Source organism: Phyllopteryx taeniolatus, chromosome 8 (assembly GCF_024500385.1).
Source record: "Phyllopteryx taeniolatus isolate TA_2022b chromosome 8, UOR_Ptae_1.2, whole genome shotgun sequence".
NCBI lineage: Eukaryota > Metazoa > Chordata > Actinopteri > Syngnathiformes > Syngnathidae > Phyllopteryx > Phyllopteryx taeniolatus.
In genome coordinates, this window is record NC_084509.1 from 28,934,302 (window position 1) to 28,951,628 (window position 17,327).

General features: G+C 44.3%; 1 protein-coding gene across 2 annotated transcripts in view; it reads right to left on the reverse strand.

Annotated features, from left to right (window-relative positions):
* stard13b (StAR related lipid transfer domain containing 13b) overlaps positions 1–17,327 on the reverse strand; it is a 66,380-nt gene that overhangs the window by 38,163 nt on the left and 10,890 nt on the right. For both annotated transcript variants that reach the window (XM_061782219.1, XM_061782220.1), the window contains exons 3-5: positions 16,240–16,398; positions 11,893–12,012; positions 7,429–7,462 (exon numbers count right to left, since the gene is read on the reverse strand). In XM_061782219.1, the coding sequence (XP_061638203.1) occupies positions 7,429–7,462; positions 11,893–12,012; positions 16,240–16,398 (313 nt within the window). The remainder of the gene's footprint in view (positions 1–7,428; positions 7,463–11,892; positions 12,013–16,239; positions 16,399–17,327) is intronic.

A 17,327-nucleotide genomic window follows, 5' to 3' on the forward strand; every position in this document is an offset into this window, starting at 1 on the left:
GCCTCTCCGATTGGCTCACAAGATTCAGTTAAAAATATCCACCAATCGGCCGAAATTCTGAGACGTCGACACGTCAAAGTTACCGTGACGTTTCATACGGCATCGTTTGCCCTCAAAACCCACCCGACTATCGCAAATGGAACATTCTTTGTCAGAAGAGCAGTGTGGGCAGTAGAATAGATCATGAACTTCAGGAATTGCTTTTTCGTGAATCTATTTGTCATGGAGGATTTTAGAGGCTCATTCCCTTTTTGTTTTTCCCCACAAAGTTGGCCGCCTGATACTATTTCTGCTTGTTTGATCCCACGTCCTGTTACTTTGTAACAACTTCCGTTAAGTTTCTGTCATCTTCTAGTTCAGGGCTGTGAAACTCTTTTTTTTTTTTTTTTTTTTACGGGACACATTGTTGCTACAGTTTTCCTCAGAGAGCCATTATGACTGAAATCATAGTATCACACAACATATTGATGGATAACTCATTTTCAAATCAGAAGTCAAGGATAATATTTTGTCCAACTTACTGTCAAAAGGGTTTAGGTAAAAAAAAAACATGATTGCAATATCTCAACGTTATTTGTTACATATGACAATTTCAAATGTTGGTACAAATGTTCTCAAGAATCACGGAAGTTGACAAAAAGGATTTTCTTCCGCGGGCCACATAAAATTATGTGACGAGCCAGATGTGGCCCCCGGGCCTTGAACTTGACACCAGTGTTCTCGTTAGTCCCGGTCGTATCATTTTTTTTTTTTTTTTTTAACCCTCATATGGGACAATGTTGGCCCTGTGAGGTTGTGAGGCAGATAATAAATGATTAAGTGTATTAGAAGTCAAGACGGAGAAGAGGGAGAACTGGACGGAGACGACCGTTGGGTCAAAGTGCGGCAATATCGTGACCCGGCTTGACGTGAGTTAGCAGCGAGGTCAACAGAATGCAGCGATTTGTGGCTACCGCTTCTTGGCGGCGAGTCGACGACAGAAGAGGAAACATCAATCAGGCCCGAGAGAATGTTCACCCCACGCCCACCCAACGCAGGCGCATCGTCTTTGTTTGTTTTGGACCACTTAAGCAAGAACACCCCCCATGAAGTGCACCTTTGACTCGTACGACGCTATCGCGGAGTCTCGAATTCACGTCACGTGAGCGGTGCGCTGGGAAAAGAAGGGCACCGGTGACGGCAAAGTCGGGTCTGGAAGTGAACAACGACGGACAGGAAGTGGAAACAAACTAACAGGACGTTAACGAACACACTACCATCAAGTTGAAACAAACAAAACAGAACCAAAAAAATAAATGTTGATGCAAACAGGAAGTTGTGACAAACTAATAAAGTGTTTGGATAGACTGACATCAAAGTTGATGGGTAAAGCAAAAAAAAAATAAAAATACAAATAATAATCCGACTCATGGGCCAGGAAGTTGCAACAAAGTGACGAGAGTTGATCAAATGAGCAGGAAGTTGAAAAATGCCAGATGTGAGGAAAAGTGATTTCTCCTCCATGCGCGGGTCACGCTTCCGCTAGGCCTCGTTAAATAGTCCGGGTGGGAGAGCTCTCAGATGGAGACGAGGCTCAGGGAGAGCGTGGCACGTATACAGTCCCCACCCCCCCACACCACCACGCAAACACACACCACAACCCCCGAGGGCTCGTCCCAGGCATGTGCTATAAATTTCCTGACCATATATTCCCAAGTCGAGTTCATTTTTCCAGAGGAGCCACACATGTGGTGCATATCTGGGTTTAGATTATGGCTTCAGGACGAGGGGGCGGCTGGGGGCCAGGGAATGGGGGGATTGTGAGTAGGGGGGGGGGGGGTCTCACTCCATTAAAGTGGTCCCTAATCTTGTTTTCTTCAGGACCTTCCGTCATCGCTCGTCACGGCTTCTTCTCGCGTATTACTTTCCCAGAGGTAAAGTCGGACTTGTTTGTTCAAGTCTTCCCTCGTTGCGCTCGTTCTGCGAGCGTTTACCAGCGAGGAAACCCACCGAGTTCGTTTAAGTGTGAAAGCGTTGCAGAGGTCAGCGCATGCGCGTGAGCGGGGAGGGGGGGCCCGAGGAAGAACGAAGCGTACGTGGCCGTTGTCCCGCTGAATGACAAAGCATGGAATGCTGTCACGTCCCCCAATGGGTTCTCGCCCGGGAAAACATTTGACATCAACCTCCAGCACCTGCTTACAGGGTCACACTTATTTCCCAATCGCTCACTTGTTTCGTGCCCACGTCCGCACTAAAGTGTCAAAAATACACATTTTGTAATCACGTGGTTAGCTCATGTTATGTCTGCTGTGATGTTAATGATATGCAGCGTTCCCTCGCTATATTGCGGTTCGCCTCTTGCCGATTTTTTGTAATATATTCATATCGCGCATAATTCGCCGTACTGCGGGGTAAAATATACACACGCTGAAAGGAAGTTGAAACCCGGAAGTGAACATGAACCAACAGGAAGTTGCAACTAACAAAAAAGCTGAAGCAGACGAGCAAGAAGTTGAGACAACTAAAAGTAGGTTGATGAACACTAGTTGACAGCAACCGGAAATGATCTACAACTAGTCAACCACCCTCAAACGTACGGGTCAAAACCCACGGATTCAAAAGCCCTATTACCAAATTTTATTTTCACATTTTTGGATTTCTTCTTTTTCTTTAACGGGAAGTTGACGTGAATCACCAGGCACTAACAGGAAGTTGAAGTATTTGTTGTTTTCCGAAAAAGTTCAGAAATGACAGAGGCAATTGTGCCCAGGTTAACGATAGTTTCAAAAAAAAAAAAAAAAAGTTGCTAAGAAACGTGAATACAACTTTGTCTCTCCTAATTCAACCCCCCCCCCCAAAAAAAGAACATTGGTCGTAAAAGTGTAAACAGATGATTTTTTTAGTTTTTTTTGAAGACACGAAAACAGAAGTGTTAATTGTTGTAAAAGGAAACGTGGAGTCCCCAGACTGCGGTCGTGCGAGTGACGCTGTCGAAGTCAACAGCCGTGATAAGCTCTGAATACACAAGGGCAAGTATTGTGTTCATTCTCTGGCCTGCTGGGCCTGCTGACTTTTTTTTTTTTTAGAGCGGCTCGTAGAGAAGAGGGCCTCTCAAACTTTGTGGGTCCGGGGACCTCCTGAAGGGGAGCAATTTCGGACTCCGTCAACCGTGTTTCAATTCGACATCCTAAGTTCTACACTAAAACCGTAACTCTGGTTTGAAACCCTAACCCAGGCTTAGAATCCTACTTTAAAACCTTAAGCTTGGACTGAGACCCCATTTGGAAGCCCGAAACGGGTTCGAATGTTTCGTCACCCCAAGCCTGGACTGAAATCATACTCTGGAAGCCAAATTCAAAACACGATCTTGTTACCCGAACTTGTCTGCTTAAAACCTTAAACCGGTGCACCAATAAAACAAACAGCTGTTTTACTGGTGCGCCAGTCGCCCTATGTACTGCGGGTACGCAATTTTTTTTAAATGATACCACGACATAATCATCCAAATGCTTTAGCAGACCCCCGAGCTACGTACAGCTCGCGAACTGCCAGGGGTCGGGCGGGCGAGTCCCTGTCGAGATCGACTTTTGCAGAATGTGCAAGAAATCTGCTCCGCGACCGAGCCCCAACGGTTTCAAAAATGCACATTTTTAATAGCGCACATTGGAGAGCGGCGCAGGTGTGACGCGAGGGCGTTCGCTCCCTCGCAACATCTGGAATCCTCGCGGTTTCGTGCGTGAGATTTGGGAAGCCGGCGAAAAGATCCCGTGTGGGTAAATGGATCCAAACCACCTCGGCGGAAATGTTCTTGGCTTGGCCTCGTGCGGAATGTGTGTCACGTTAAAATGTGCATAAACTTGAAGAGGCTTCGGAGCCGTTGGGTCTGGTCCAAACCGCTTTAAGCCGAGGTTAGAGTTTGAAATCAGGGTTGCAAGATAGGGTTAAGGTTTCAAAGTACAGTTTCAAGGGAGGGTTAGGGTTTTTTTTAAAAAAAAAAAGATAAAAAGGTTAGGTTTCAAATGAGGCTTTCAAGTCTCAATAAGGTTTTAAACAAAGATTAGACATTCAAATTATGGTTTTACGTCTGGCGTTCCAAAGTCGGGTTTCAAGCCAGGTAGGGGTATTAAATTAGGATCTCAAGCCTGGGGTAGGCTTTCTAGCCAAGGTTAGGGTTTCAAGTTAGGGTTCAGCTTTCAAAGTGGGGTTTCAAGGCGGGGTTAGGGTAAGAGTTTAAAAACAAAGGTTAGGATTTCAAACTAAGGTCTGAAGCTTGTGTTAGGGTTTCAAACCAGAGTTTTTAGTTTTTAGTTGCTGATTTAAGCCTTGAGTTTTCAATCCAGCGATAGGGTTTCAAATTAGGAGTTAAAATCAGGCTTTCAAGAAAAGGTGAGTGCTTCACAATTGGTTACAAATTTGGGTTTCGAGCCTGTCTGTGTTAGGGTTTCAAAGAAAGGTTTGAATCCTAATTTTGGGTTTCAAAGAAGCATGGCTTAGGGTTTCAAGTCAGGGATTTGAATTCCGGTTTCAAGCCTGGGTGAGGATTCAAACACTGGTTAGGGTTTCAAATGAAGGATTCAAACCAGAGTTATGGTCTCAAGCTAGCATGTAACCTCAACTATTTTTCTCGAGAGGACCTTGAAAGCAACATTTCAAACCCTAATGAAGTGATTTAGTAGAAGCCAAAAAGGGTTCCTGCACTGTTTTCACAACCTTGATAAATGAATGAGCGCCGTGTACACTCAAGAAAAAGTCCCCAAATACCACCGGCCTCCTTTTTTTTTTCTTCTTCTCATTATTATGATTTTTTTCTCTGCTGGCCTCCTCCGCAGCGCTCAGGAAACCGCAAGTCATTTTCCATTTTTCCATGTGTGGAATTTTTCATGCTGCCTTCACGCCAGCAGCACCCTTCGCCGTCCGCAGCGTGTAAATTTAGCGCACGATGTCATCCGTCTGGTGCACCAATAGGAGAAGCCGACGGCCTAATAAGCAGCAGGTTTTTGTTTGTTTGTTTGTTTTTCTTTCCAAATAAGCGCGCTAGCTGAGAATCTCTTTTGTATTTCAAACACAGCACTGAGGGGGAGGGGGGGGGGGCGGAATTGCAGACAAAAATAACATTTTAAACAAAACAAATGCGCAATGCTGCTTTTTCCAAAAGCCACTTCTCATGAAACGCATCTACTCTTTTTAGGTCGTGTCACATTTGAAAGACAACATGGGTTTCAAAGAAGAGTTAGGGTATCAAACCAAGTTTAGGACTTTGTACAATGGGTAAGAGTTACAAATTTGCGTTTTCATTTAGGGTTAGGGTTTCAAATTGGGATTTCAAGTCGGGTTTAGAGTTTCGAACACGTGTCGGTGTTGCAAATTAAAGTTTAAAACCAAGGCTTCGGGTTCCAAATTCAGGTTTCAAGCCAAGTTTAGGAATTCAACCTGGATTTGGTTTTAAGCAAGGATTAGGGTTTCAAAGCAAGAACCCTACTTTTTAGAAAACACCGTCGCGAGCGTGCAAGTGACGCACGTTTGACCGCACTGACGTGCTCTTGTCATCTAATGTCATCATCTTCGGCCTCCAGACAAGAAGAAACAGCCTGGCGGGAGGCTGCAGCTGCTTGGGGGGGGCCGGGGGGCCGGGGGGCACGGTGGGCCGAACAGCTGACAGCAGACACAGAAAGCCTTCTTCACGCGATCTCATCCTGCCGTTTCTCCACAGGGGACACAAACCGGACAGTTTGTTCATATCTTCGTTCTCATTTTCACACATTTTCTGGACGGTGGAACGTTTGTGCGAAGGCCCCGCGGTCGCGTTCTTCTTCCCAGAAGACAGGAAGTGCTACGCTTTCACGCTTTTTGGGCCGTTTGGTGTTCAAGTGCAATTTTTCCAAATCATCAGGAGCTGCGTGGCGTTGGCTTTTCATCTTTGGCTTTTTGTTTTGTTTTGCTTGTGTCCACTTGTGCAGTCCCGTCACGCGCAAGAGTGCAATGCGAACGAACTCCCACTGCAGGAAATCGAAAATGCGAAACCCCAAAGCTACACCCTTCCCCCCCCTGCCTAATTTGAACTACACGCTGCTAAATGACCAACGAGTACAAGGGCTCGAAGACAAGGCGGCGGCCACGCTTTCTGGAAACATCAGCGCCACCTGCGGCTGTCAATCTCGCGGAGGCCCACGCGAGCCTCAAAGAAAATCGAAGCGCAGGACTGTAATGAAGAAAAACTTTGAAAGTAATCTGGACAAAGTTGTGCAAAGAAAATGTCTGACAGACAGAATTCCACACATCTGCTGCCAAGTTCCTTTTTTTTAGCTTCAGTCACAAATGATGTTGGAATAAATAAACATCATTAGCCTCATATTAACATTGTGCAGTCATCGAAAGCACATAACATAATGTTTCGACAAAAATGTTTTCTTGCAGAATTACCTACATATATTTGCATTTCAACAATCAATATTTGTGTATAATTCCCTATCTTGGATATACAGCTTGAGGAAATATGTAAAATTACCTATATTTTTGTTGTAAAACCACACTTTCTTTTACATGCAGAAATAATTGACCGTGTTTTGTAAAATTCAAATAATATTGTTGAATGACTTACATTTTTGTTTAAAATGAAACTTTCTGTAGTTATGGTCATACTTTTATGTGGGAGTATAATTACACATTTTATTGTTAAAAAAAGAAAAAATCCTAAATATTCTTGTAAAAAAAAAAAAAAAAAAAAAGAGCATTCATGTAAAAATGGGCCAAAGGTAAAATAGCCTTTTTTTCTGTAAAATCAAACATCCTTTTGTGTAAAAATTGAACATTATTTGTAAAATTATATATATATATATATATATATATAAACCTAAATTACAAAAATAATGACCTATATTTTTCAATGTAAAATCAGGCATTTTTTTTTAACTTGGCTTATTGTAAAATTACACTTTTTATGAATTACGAAAATATTGTAAAATTACCCAAACACGTATTAATATCTTTTTTTTTTCGTAATATCAAATTTGTACTTGTATTACTAGGCATTTATCTATTAGATTATTTCTGTACATGTTTAACGTTATTGACATACTTGTTGGTAAATCACACATTTTTACTTGGGCGATGAGGCATTTATTTGTAAAATTACAAAACTTTCTTGTAAAATAAAAAAGTGTAAAATTACCAACATTTTTGGTATAACATCCCACAGTTTTACTTCAAAAATTAAGCCTTTTTTTAAATACAAAAAATAAGATTTTTATGTTGTAAAATGGCATATTTTTACTTGGATAATAAGGCAATTTGTAAATTGAAAAAACCCTAAATCATCTACATTTTTTTTACTCTTCAGAATTATTGATCTTTTTTGTGACGTCACCACAGGAATGGCAAAGGCGAACCATTTTTACATAATTGTAATGTAGCGACAAATCCCAAATTCCCACAGAAGAGTTGTCATCCTACCTGCTCCTGCATCACTTGCCATCTTGTTGAAAACCTACAAGAGCAAAAAGAGAGCAAATATAGTCAAAGTCATTTTCTTAATAATCTGTCAGAAGCTTCTGAGGGACCTGAAATAAGAAAGAAATTGACAGATTATTTCCCCCCCCCCCAATTTTATATTTTATTTTGTGAAGCGGGGCCTCTCGATCAAATTCTGGAAGATGACAATGTCAACATTCCTCTCCTTTTTCCTGCCGTTCCCCCAACACCGCTTTGATTTACACTCGCCTGCTTTCCACATTTTTCCCTGGCGGAGACTCCGCCACTTTCCGCCGCCGCTGACCTTCTCTTTTCGTGGCGCGTTCAGCGTTTCCAATTTCCTGTCGCTGCATACGCTAGTTTGGGACTGCGGCGGTGGTCGCGCATGCCGTGTTTTTGCGAGCAGTCGCCGAGGCGACCCGCGGCGTCAACGTTCATTTCGTTTCCGTGAAATCTCCCAACTTTGTATTATTGGCTGGTGATTCATGCTTGGGGTTAGTCGAGATGAAAGGCTTTTGAAAAGCTAAACCGGGAGCAATTTCAAACGATTCATAATACCGTGTAGAACTTCGCAACATCTGGCAGTTCACGTGGTTACCTGGCAGTGAAAGTCAAGCATTTGACATTTGTTTGCCTTGTAAAATGATCAAGACAAACTTGTCAAATACATCTTTTTAAAATTGTGAAATTACCAATGATTGGTTGTAAAAAAGGTTTTTTTAAAAAATTAAGCCCTTTTGTAGATAAGTGTAGAATTTTAAAACTTTAAAAAATGACTCCTTTTCTTGTAAAATTACAAAGAAATTAAAATGACAAAATACTGAAAATTAACAAATCGATCATTTTTTATTTGTAATATTGAATTATTAGAATTTTTTTTTTTTAAATGTGTAAAGTTAGCAATTGTTTGTTGCGAAATAACATTTTTGAAATGTATTTTTAAAATTTAGGGGGGAAAAAAATGCAAAATTACCAAATTGTTTGCTGTTAAAGCACACACTCTAAAATTACACATTTACTTGTAAAAGTACAATTTCTACTAAAGTAACCACAAAAACTGTGCCAAATTATGTACTTACAGTAAATGTAGTTTTACTTTTTGTAATATCCATCTCTTTTATCTACATCTTTGACTCTTGACTTTTTTTGGGTAACTTTTTTGGTGACGCCACCACAGGAGAGGCACGAGTAAAAGTCACTAGTCTCCGCCAGCCAGCATCTACGGTACTGAGAGACAGTTTGTCTGTGCCGAGTCAGTCCAATCCAAGGTCAAGGGAAGACTCCTGTCCGTTGGTCACCAGCACGACGAGACAATTGAGCAGCTGTCACAATGATCGATGTCGTGACATCCTGTGGAAAATGTCAAGGCCACGCTTTGAGTGCCAACGAGGCCCGTTGGCAGTCGGTCAACGCCGATTTGGTTCGTCCTCGACACGCACGCGGCACGACAACAATACAATAGACTTGGCTTTTATCAGCTTACGTTAAAAGCTCACTGCCCACGCAACATTAGGTGGACATGAAGCATCTAAGGAGATCCTAAGAGAGAGTTGACAATATTGTAATATAAATAAATCGCGTGTCAGTTTTTTTCTTATTTGACTTTCTGTTGATCGATTTGTTGACCAATTCTAGACAAGTCAATTGCATTAGAAATGTCCTGGTCAAAGGGGAAAAAAAGTATTTTGATGATCAAATGTGAAACAATCAATCTTCCAGACTACTTGGGAGCATCCAGCGCATTCCGTCCGAGATTAGCTGCACGTTGATGCAGATAGGATGTGCATTCCATTTTCAGATTCGGACAAAAAGGGGGAGTCGAACGGTAGCGGGTGCCAAAAAAACATTTCCATAAAACAAAATCTGGCCGGAGAGAGAAGTTCATCTGTCGTATGGAGTGCTTACGGAAGAAGAAAAACATCTTTTCTACATTTCGTACATTCCCGCCGAACAACACGTGGTCCCAGGCCAAAACATTCTCAGCTGTTTTGAACCCGTTTTCCAGTTGAACGGTACAGCTGCCGTCTCATTCGAGGGGGCAAACTTGACTTTACGAGGCGGACCTCCGCCAAGGCTTCCGCATTTGTCACTTGTAAAATCTTCATTGGGTTCTATCTGGCGCCACATCTGGATGAAACTGAATTTCCGATCAGATTTGATTTGGGATTTTGGCCTTCTCTATTGACATTGCTGCCAATCTGAATCGGAGAAAAAAAATAATAAGAGTTTCAATGATGGATATGAAATTGGGCGGTCATGTCAATCTTAACAGGACAAATGAAAAAAGTCTCAAGGACCCACGCCTGGAACGGAACAAAAAGTCAGCCATTTTGGTTCAAAGCAGTCATCTTGGGGTGAATTCCAAACCTCGAACTTGTAAGAAAGTTGGAAAAAAAACAATAAAATCGGCCCCTAGCACCAGTTTCACCGATGGACACAAGATTGGGCGTCACAACAGGACGCACGGAAAAGTCTCAAGGACCCGTGCCCGAAATCGAACAGGAAGTTGGCCATTTTGGTTTGAGGCAGGATTTTTGGGATGAATTCCAGGCCTCGCACTTTGTGAGAAAGTTGAGGAATAAAAATTCAAGAACCCATGCCCGAAGGTGAACAGCATTTCATCCATTTTGGATTGAAGCAGACATTTGGGGCAAATTCCGAGACTCATACCTTGACAAACTCCTTTGTCCAATTGGTTTCTTTGGTTTTTTGTTGTATTTCTTAGGTGTGTTATTATTTTGTTGGGGTCTTTTTGTCTTTGCAGAAGCAACATTTAGTTCTGTATATGATAACAAACCGAAAAAGTGTAGACGGGAAAGCTTCAGAAAACAAAGAGCTCACAAAGGAGGAAAGGGCGTGTTTTAGCCAAAAGTTACACGTTGTGTCAAATTCTAATAGTTTTGCTTTTTTTTTTTTTGCATAATCCAGTAAGCAAAATGTGCCAGAACGCCACCTCCCCTCCCTGACCTTTTTATTGTGGGTAATTGCAATGAAAAGAGCAACGTCGTGTTCAATGGAAGGTAGACAGCCGTGGAGCAGGCGGCACACAAAGCCAAGGCTGAAAAGGTTTTCAACGTAAAGCCGCTCTGCATTCTCCCAATCCCTCACTTGTCTGTTGCTCTCAGCCCACATGAATGGGGACATGTATATAGTTTGTGCGGCGCTAGTTTAAGAACGGCTAAGCTGGCTTTTTATTGACAAGGCGGCGAGGCCGCGCCGCGTTGAACGTCGACGATCACGGTCAGACCTCCATCCGAACGCCAATGACTCGCAAGCATTTTGTAAACCTGCTTGGTCTGTAAAAAAAACTCTTATCCTCACTCGGGTCGCGGGCGTGCCGGAGCCTAACCCAGCTATCTCTTTGGCGGGAGGCGGGGTACGCCCCGAACCGGTCGCCAACCAATCGCAGGGCACATAGAAACAAACAACCATTGGCACTCACGTTTAATCAACCTAGCGTGCATGTTTTGGGAATGTGGGAGGAAACCGGAGTAGCCAGAGAAAAGCCACGCAGGCACGGGGGAGGACGTGCAAACGCCACACAGGCGGGGCCGGGGATTGAACCCCGGTCCCCAGAACTGTGAGGCAGGTGTGCTAACCAGTCGCCCACCGTGCCGGCTTTGAAACAGTTCATTTAACATATTTAAATTTAAATAGAAATAGAAATAAATTTAAATAAAATAAATGCATAGATAAATAGCTTTATTAAAACTTCATCTTGGAATAGAGTTTAGCATTTTTCATATATCCGGAAATATGTTTAAAATGATTTTCATATAAATCAAAAGTTGTTCACTGTCAAAAATGTTAATATGAAAATAATGAAAAAGCTGCATTCATGCATTATAAAAATTTAAATCCCGCTTATCCTCACAAGGGTCGCGGGAGTGCTGGAGCCAGAAAATAATAAATAAACATGTTATCCAAAAAAACTAACACTACTGCGATTGGCTGGCGACCAGTTCAGGGTGTACCCCGCCTCTCGCCCGAAGAGAGCTGGGATAGGCTGCAGCCCGCCCGCGACCCTTGTGAGGATAAAACGACACGCAAGATGAATGGATGGACGCTATATAGTTTTTTTACTTTTTATTTTACTTTGAACTATTTATGCTTAATGCAAAAAGCAGCTGTATTAATATTTTAGAATAAAATTTCGGCATGTCCGTCTATCATCAGTCCTTTTTTTCTATCAATCATCCAGCCCATAATTTGATTACCCCGTAATGAATGTAGTTTAAGCATTTAGGGTACCAAATAGAGTTTCCGGCCCTATGAAAGAGTTACCGGAGGCTGTGAGCACGATGCTTCCGAGGCAACAGCGCTCATTAGCATACAGCCCCGAACAAAAGCGGACACCTTGGCGTCGAAAGAACTAAGCGCTATATCGTAATGTGGGAAAAGCAGGAAGAACCCTCCGCAAAAAAAAAAAAAAAAAAAAAAACTTACCGCCTTCTTGCTTCTCGCTCTCGTCCCCGCGGAGGCGCCGCGAGGAACACAAGACCCGCTTTGGCTCGACCATTCCCCGCGCTCAGCTCGCCCATTCAGACTTTGGTTCGGAGCGGGGCGCTGAAACAACATCACAGCAACATTCAGCATCCATCTGTCTGTCCAGACCAGACCAGATCAGGACAGAACAGGACAGGACTGGATAAAAACAAATGGTTGAGGTCAACGTCTGCGGTAGGCAAAGCGGAGGCCCCGCCGACCGTTCGGCGTGACAGAGGCGCACAAAAGAGCTTATTTGTGTAGATGCTCCTTTGAGAGGACAGCAACTATGAACTCGTCAAACATCCCAGTGAAGACGTCTTGGCCTGTCATTCCTTTAAAAGGCGGCAACACTGAATGCCTGGGATGGTTCTACGGATGCCTGCCAGGCATTCGGCAGCCCTTCAGAACCCTCCCTAAAGAACCCGATAGTACAAAACACAACAGCTCCTCTGTGGACCACGAAAGGAGACTTTTGTGCCCTCGGTGCTGCCTCGGCTGGCCTGTGAAGCAACTGGCATCAAAACGAGCACAATGGCCGCCTGTTCTCGGCCTCCGTCTCACATCGAGGACGTGCGAAAACAAAATCAGGGAAAACAAAAGTCAGAAGGACGCGTGACAACGATGGCAGTGTCCTCGTATTCAACTTGAAGCGAGGACAACAATCCTACGGGAGCAATCAAAGCAAGTTACATTTCCTCCAACATGCCTGAAGGACTAAGTAACACTTTCCTTTACTGTACTTAACTCATTGACTGCCAGCTGCTTTCAAAGCAGACTTCCCCATAATTCCAGCTGCACGCGACCCGCAGAATATTGTGCTGAACCTACCGAAGCAAAGAGTGGCCGCTCTTCTTTCACCAGAAATATAGCTGGACTCTACCATTTTCCCGTCTTTAGTAATCAGCAGCGGAACATGGCTTGGTTTCACCCAACACACCAGCTTTGGACCAAAGTGCGGAGAAAGCCAGCTTTTTGTGAAAAGAATTATGTCAAGCCGAGCAGTCCCTTTGACGCTAATCATTTTTTGCTATCATGACACCTTGAACTATAAAACAACAACAACAACAAGAATGAAAAAAAGGCTTTTGACGCCAAAGTCATTAAATTACAGATAGACAATTAAGAAACAATTAACTCTGTCAAACCGCAAGGCTCGAGTTGAACAGAGGCTTACAAACCTGAATTTTCAGACAAGCTGAGTGAGACCCTCTCCCAAGCTGACCCGTTGAAAAACGTACTCGATAAATGTGGGGGGGGCTCTTCTCTGTCCTCCACTGAAAATCTCAGCTCGTCTGTTATTGTGCGCAGGCTAAAGTAATTATCCCTAATTCCCTCCGTGCGGCGACTTTCGCCGCTGCATTCGACTTTGCTGTAACAATTGTTGCGCCGTTCACAACATCAGCGACGCTATGGGAGCAAGTTGTTTTGATAGCACACACTTCACGCGAATACAAGCGAGCTAGCTCTTCAACGACAACATGCACGTGTGAGTGTGAGAACTTCCGCCACCTCCGGTAACACTGGAGGAGCGCAGTAAACAGATTTAGGCCCGATTGACGGCATGACCAAGAATGCGGCGGATGCTTTGAAAGAATGTACTGCAATGCCCATGAGCCTTTATAACTGTAGAACACATGGAAATAGTACGAACTACTACTAAGTGAGCGCCGCTAAATAATTGGACCAAGAGAGCGCCTACCAGTGTGGTCGCCTCGGTAACGCGCTCTCCAGTATTGTTTTGGTGTTTTTCGTCCGTCTTTGGAGACCTTACACTTACACAAGGGGAGATCTGCTAACCATCAAGGATGCTACTCCGGACTTTCTGTCACCAACTTTCGCAAATCCGCTCAGTTTTTTCTCCGAGTTACTCACCGGAGCGGCGTCCGTGGTTTTCGGCGCATGGAGACGGAAGCGGCGCCACAGAGGGAAACGGGCCGGCATTCAGGTGAAACTCCGCAAGAGAGGACACAGATTGGCGTTCCCGTCGATCCATCTCGCGAATGTACGCTCCCTACCCAACAAAATGGACGAGCTTCATCTTCTGTTAAAGACCAGTAAAGACTTCGGACGTTCCGCGGCCATGTGCTTGACGGAGACCTGGCTTTGCGACGCTGTACCCGATGGCGCCGTCATGCTTCCCGGCTTTCACGTTCATCGAGCGGACCGCGACATGGAATCATCGGGGAAAACAAAGGGCGGCGGGATATGCCTCTATATCAACGAAAAATGGTGTACGGACGTCACGGAGCTCAGCACACACTGCAGCCCGCATTTGGAGTCGCTATTTTTAAACTGTAAACCATTGTACTCGCCACGTGAGTTCGCATCGTACATACTGGCCGGAGTCTACATACCGCCTCAAGCTAACACGAACGCCGCACTGCAAACGCTCGCCGAACAAGTCAACCAAATTGAAAAAAAAAACACCCGGACTCACCCCTCATTATTCTCGGGGACTTTAACAAAGCGAAACTCAACCACGAACTCCCTAAATACAAGCAGCACATCGACTGTCCTACCAGGGAAAATAACATTTTAGACCACTGCTACACTACGGTAAAAAACGCATACCGCGCTATACCTCGTGCAGCCCTGGGCTCGTCCGATCACTGCTTGATTCACTTAATACCGACGTACAGGCAAGAACTTAAATGCGCGAAGCCTCCAGTGAAAACAGTGAAAAAGTGAACCAATGAAGCCAAGATGGAACTTCAAAGCTGTTTAGACTGCACAGACTGGAGTGTCTTTGAAAATTCACCTGGCAGCCTGGATGAATATACGGACACTGTCACGTCCTATATCAGTTTCTGTGAAGAGGTTGGTGTACCAACAAAATCATTTCGCACATTCAACAACAACAAGCCGTGGTTCACTGCTAAACTTAAGCAGCTTCGCCAAGCTAAGGAGGACGCATATCAGAGCGGGGACAGGGACTTCAGGAGGCATCCTTCGCCACAGCTGCCTTGTGTCAACCGTCGAGACCTTCAAGTTCCTGGGAATTACAATCTCTCAGGACCTGAAGTGGGCGACCAACATCAACTCCGTCCTCAAAAAGGCCCAGCAGAGGATGTACTTCCTGCGGCTTCTGAGAAAGCATGGCCTGCCACCGGAGCTGCTGAGACAGTTCTACACAGCGGTCGTCGAATCAGTCCTGTGTTCTTCCATCACAGTCTGGTTTGGTGCTGCTACAAAAAAGGACAAACTCCGACTGCAACGGACAATCAAAACTGCTGAAAGGATTGTCGGTACCCCCCTACCCACCCTTGAGGACTTGCACGCTGCCAGAACTAAGACAAGGGCGTGCAAAATCCTCTCGGACCCTCCGCACCCCGGTCACCGGCTCTTCCGGCTCCTTCCCTCAGGTAGGCGCTACCGATCAATGCAAACTAGAACTAGTAGACATTCCAACAACTTCTTAAACAGCTAACCTATAAATTCATTACAACAAGCTGGCAATTTTTTTTGTCTTGAGTTTCTTGTCACATTTCATTCGGGCCAATTATGTATTACTCGTGCACTCAGTGTAGTAGTCTCGCCACGCTGCACTATTTGCATATACTGGCCACTCGTGCCAGAGTAGCATCTGCTCCATTTGCACACTGATTGAGGAGCATCTGCAACATTTGGACAACCGACATTGTCCCAGATGATCGCACTACTCGTCACTTTAAAGCGCATCCACTCCTTGAAGTCTCAGCGCCCTTAGCCCAATGCTCATTGCACCGGACTGTTGCGATATTAGTCATTGGAACTGCTCTAAGTGCTAGAGGACTCTGCATCTTTTTGCACAATTGTTTTTTGTTTTTTGTCAATGTCTTTATGTCTCCAAAGTGTTCTGTCAATTGACCGTCTGTTGTCGTACTCGAGCGGCTCCAACTACCGGAGACAAATTCCTTGTGTGTTTTGGACATACTTGGCAAATAAAGAGGATTCTGATTCTGAAATAAACCCGACTGAATCAAACTTTCCAAAATATTTAAGTCGCTACAAAAGTCGTCATCACTTTTTTCAGAAGGCAAAACTCGATTTGAACATCACCTGAATTACCGTATTGTCACCCCAGCCTCCCTACGCACCAAACGGTGTGAACTCTCTGGTGCAAAACAAATAAATCAGGTCTTGGTACGGTTCCAAACGAACTCAAGCGCAGTTCGCTTGTGGTGTGAACGCGATTCAACCGCCATCTGGCCCAGCTGGCAAATGAGGGAATCCGGTGTGACCCTAATGGTGATGCAACGGCAGCTGGAAACACGACTTGGCACCATTCCTCAAACGATTGGGACCAGAGAAAACGAACTTGCGCACCTTTCCGCGACTCGCTTGTTTCTTGCGGTCGGTGCCAGGTGTGCCACAGGGCGAGGAGCCTGCGCTCAGAGCCTCCTCGATGTCCAGATTGAGCGCATCCAGCTTCCTCATCAGCTGGCTCATGGACTCGGCCCACGGAGACTTGAGCTGCGGGGACTCCTGAAAGGGAAAAACGGGAACTACTTAGCTGGAAATGCAAGAATTTAGGGATTAAGTCGGACTTCAAATACAGATGAAAGTATAAATTTCTGGAGTCAACTTCATTCACCTTTTCATCCCCATTTTTTTTTTTTTTATTTAACTGCAACACTTTTAAGGTAGTAGATCATTCTGGGCATAATTTGACAAAGCTCTTAAGTCAAGAGGATGTGCATGTGTACCCAATGAAGCGGCCAATGGATTCATATTAACAGTTTATTCATGGGAAAACATTGCTTGTTAATATTTTATCCACATGAATTTTGGACTTTTGTTTCTCTTGTTCTGCCTTTTTTTTAAGTCCTATAAAATATTTTCTTTTCATATGACTTCTTCTCATGATAACTTTTCTTCCCCCCCCCCCCAATATGTAATATATACTTTTCCTCCTGTTCACCTTTCTTATTTCTTGTAACGTTGTAACATTATTTATTATTGGAGGATTCTATGTTTTGTCTCCCCGCGTTTCATGTTAACCAAAAAAAATAAATAAATAAACTGTGGCGAATATGAACTGATCCACATGGAAATGCGATCTGTTCGGCCACTTCTCTTGGGGGTGAAAGAGCAAAGAAGCAGGAGGGCTCCAGACATGTGTGCCGTGCGGACAGTGATGGAATTCCCGGCCTTTCGGCGTGTATAAATAGAGCATCCGCACACGGTCCAGAGCGGGGCCTCATCAATCAAAAGCAGCGCATCAGTCACCAAATTGTCAATGCCGCAGGTTGAGATGCGACCGTGCGTGTGTTTCTTCACACAAACACGCATCGGTGCACATGTGATGCGCGGTTACGAAATACAAAACCATATCGGCTTGACTGACACCGCATTTGACACCGGAGGCTCCTCTGGGGTCCAGCGGGAGGTCAGCCTCGAATTTGGGCCACAAT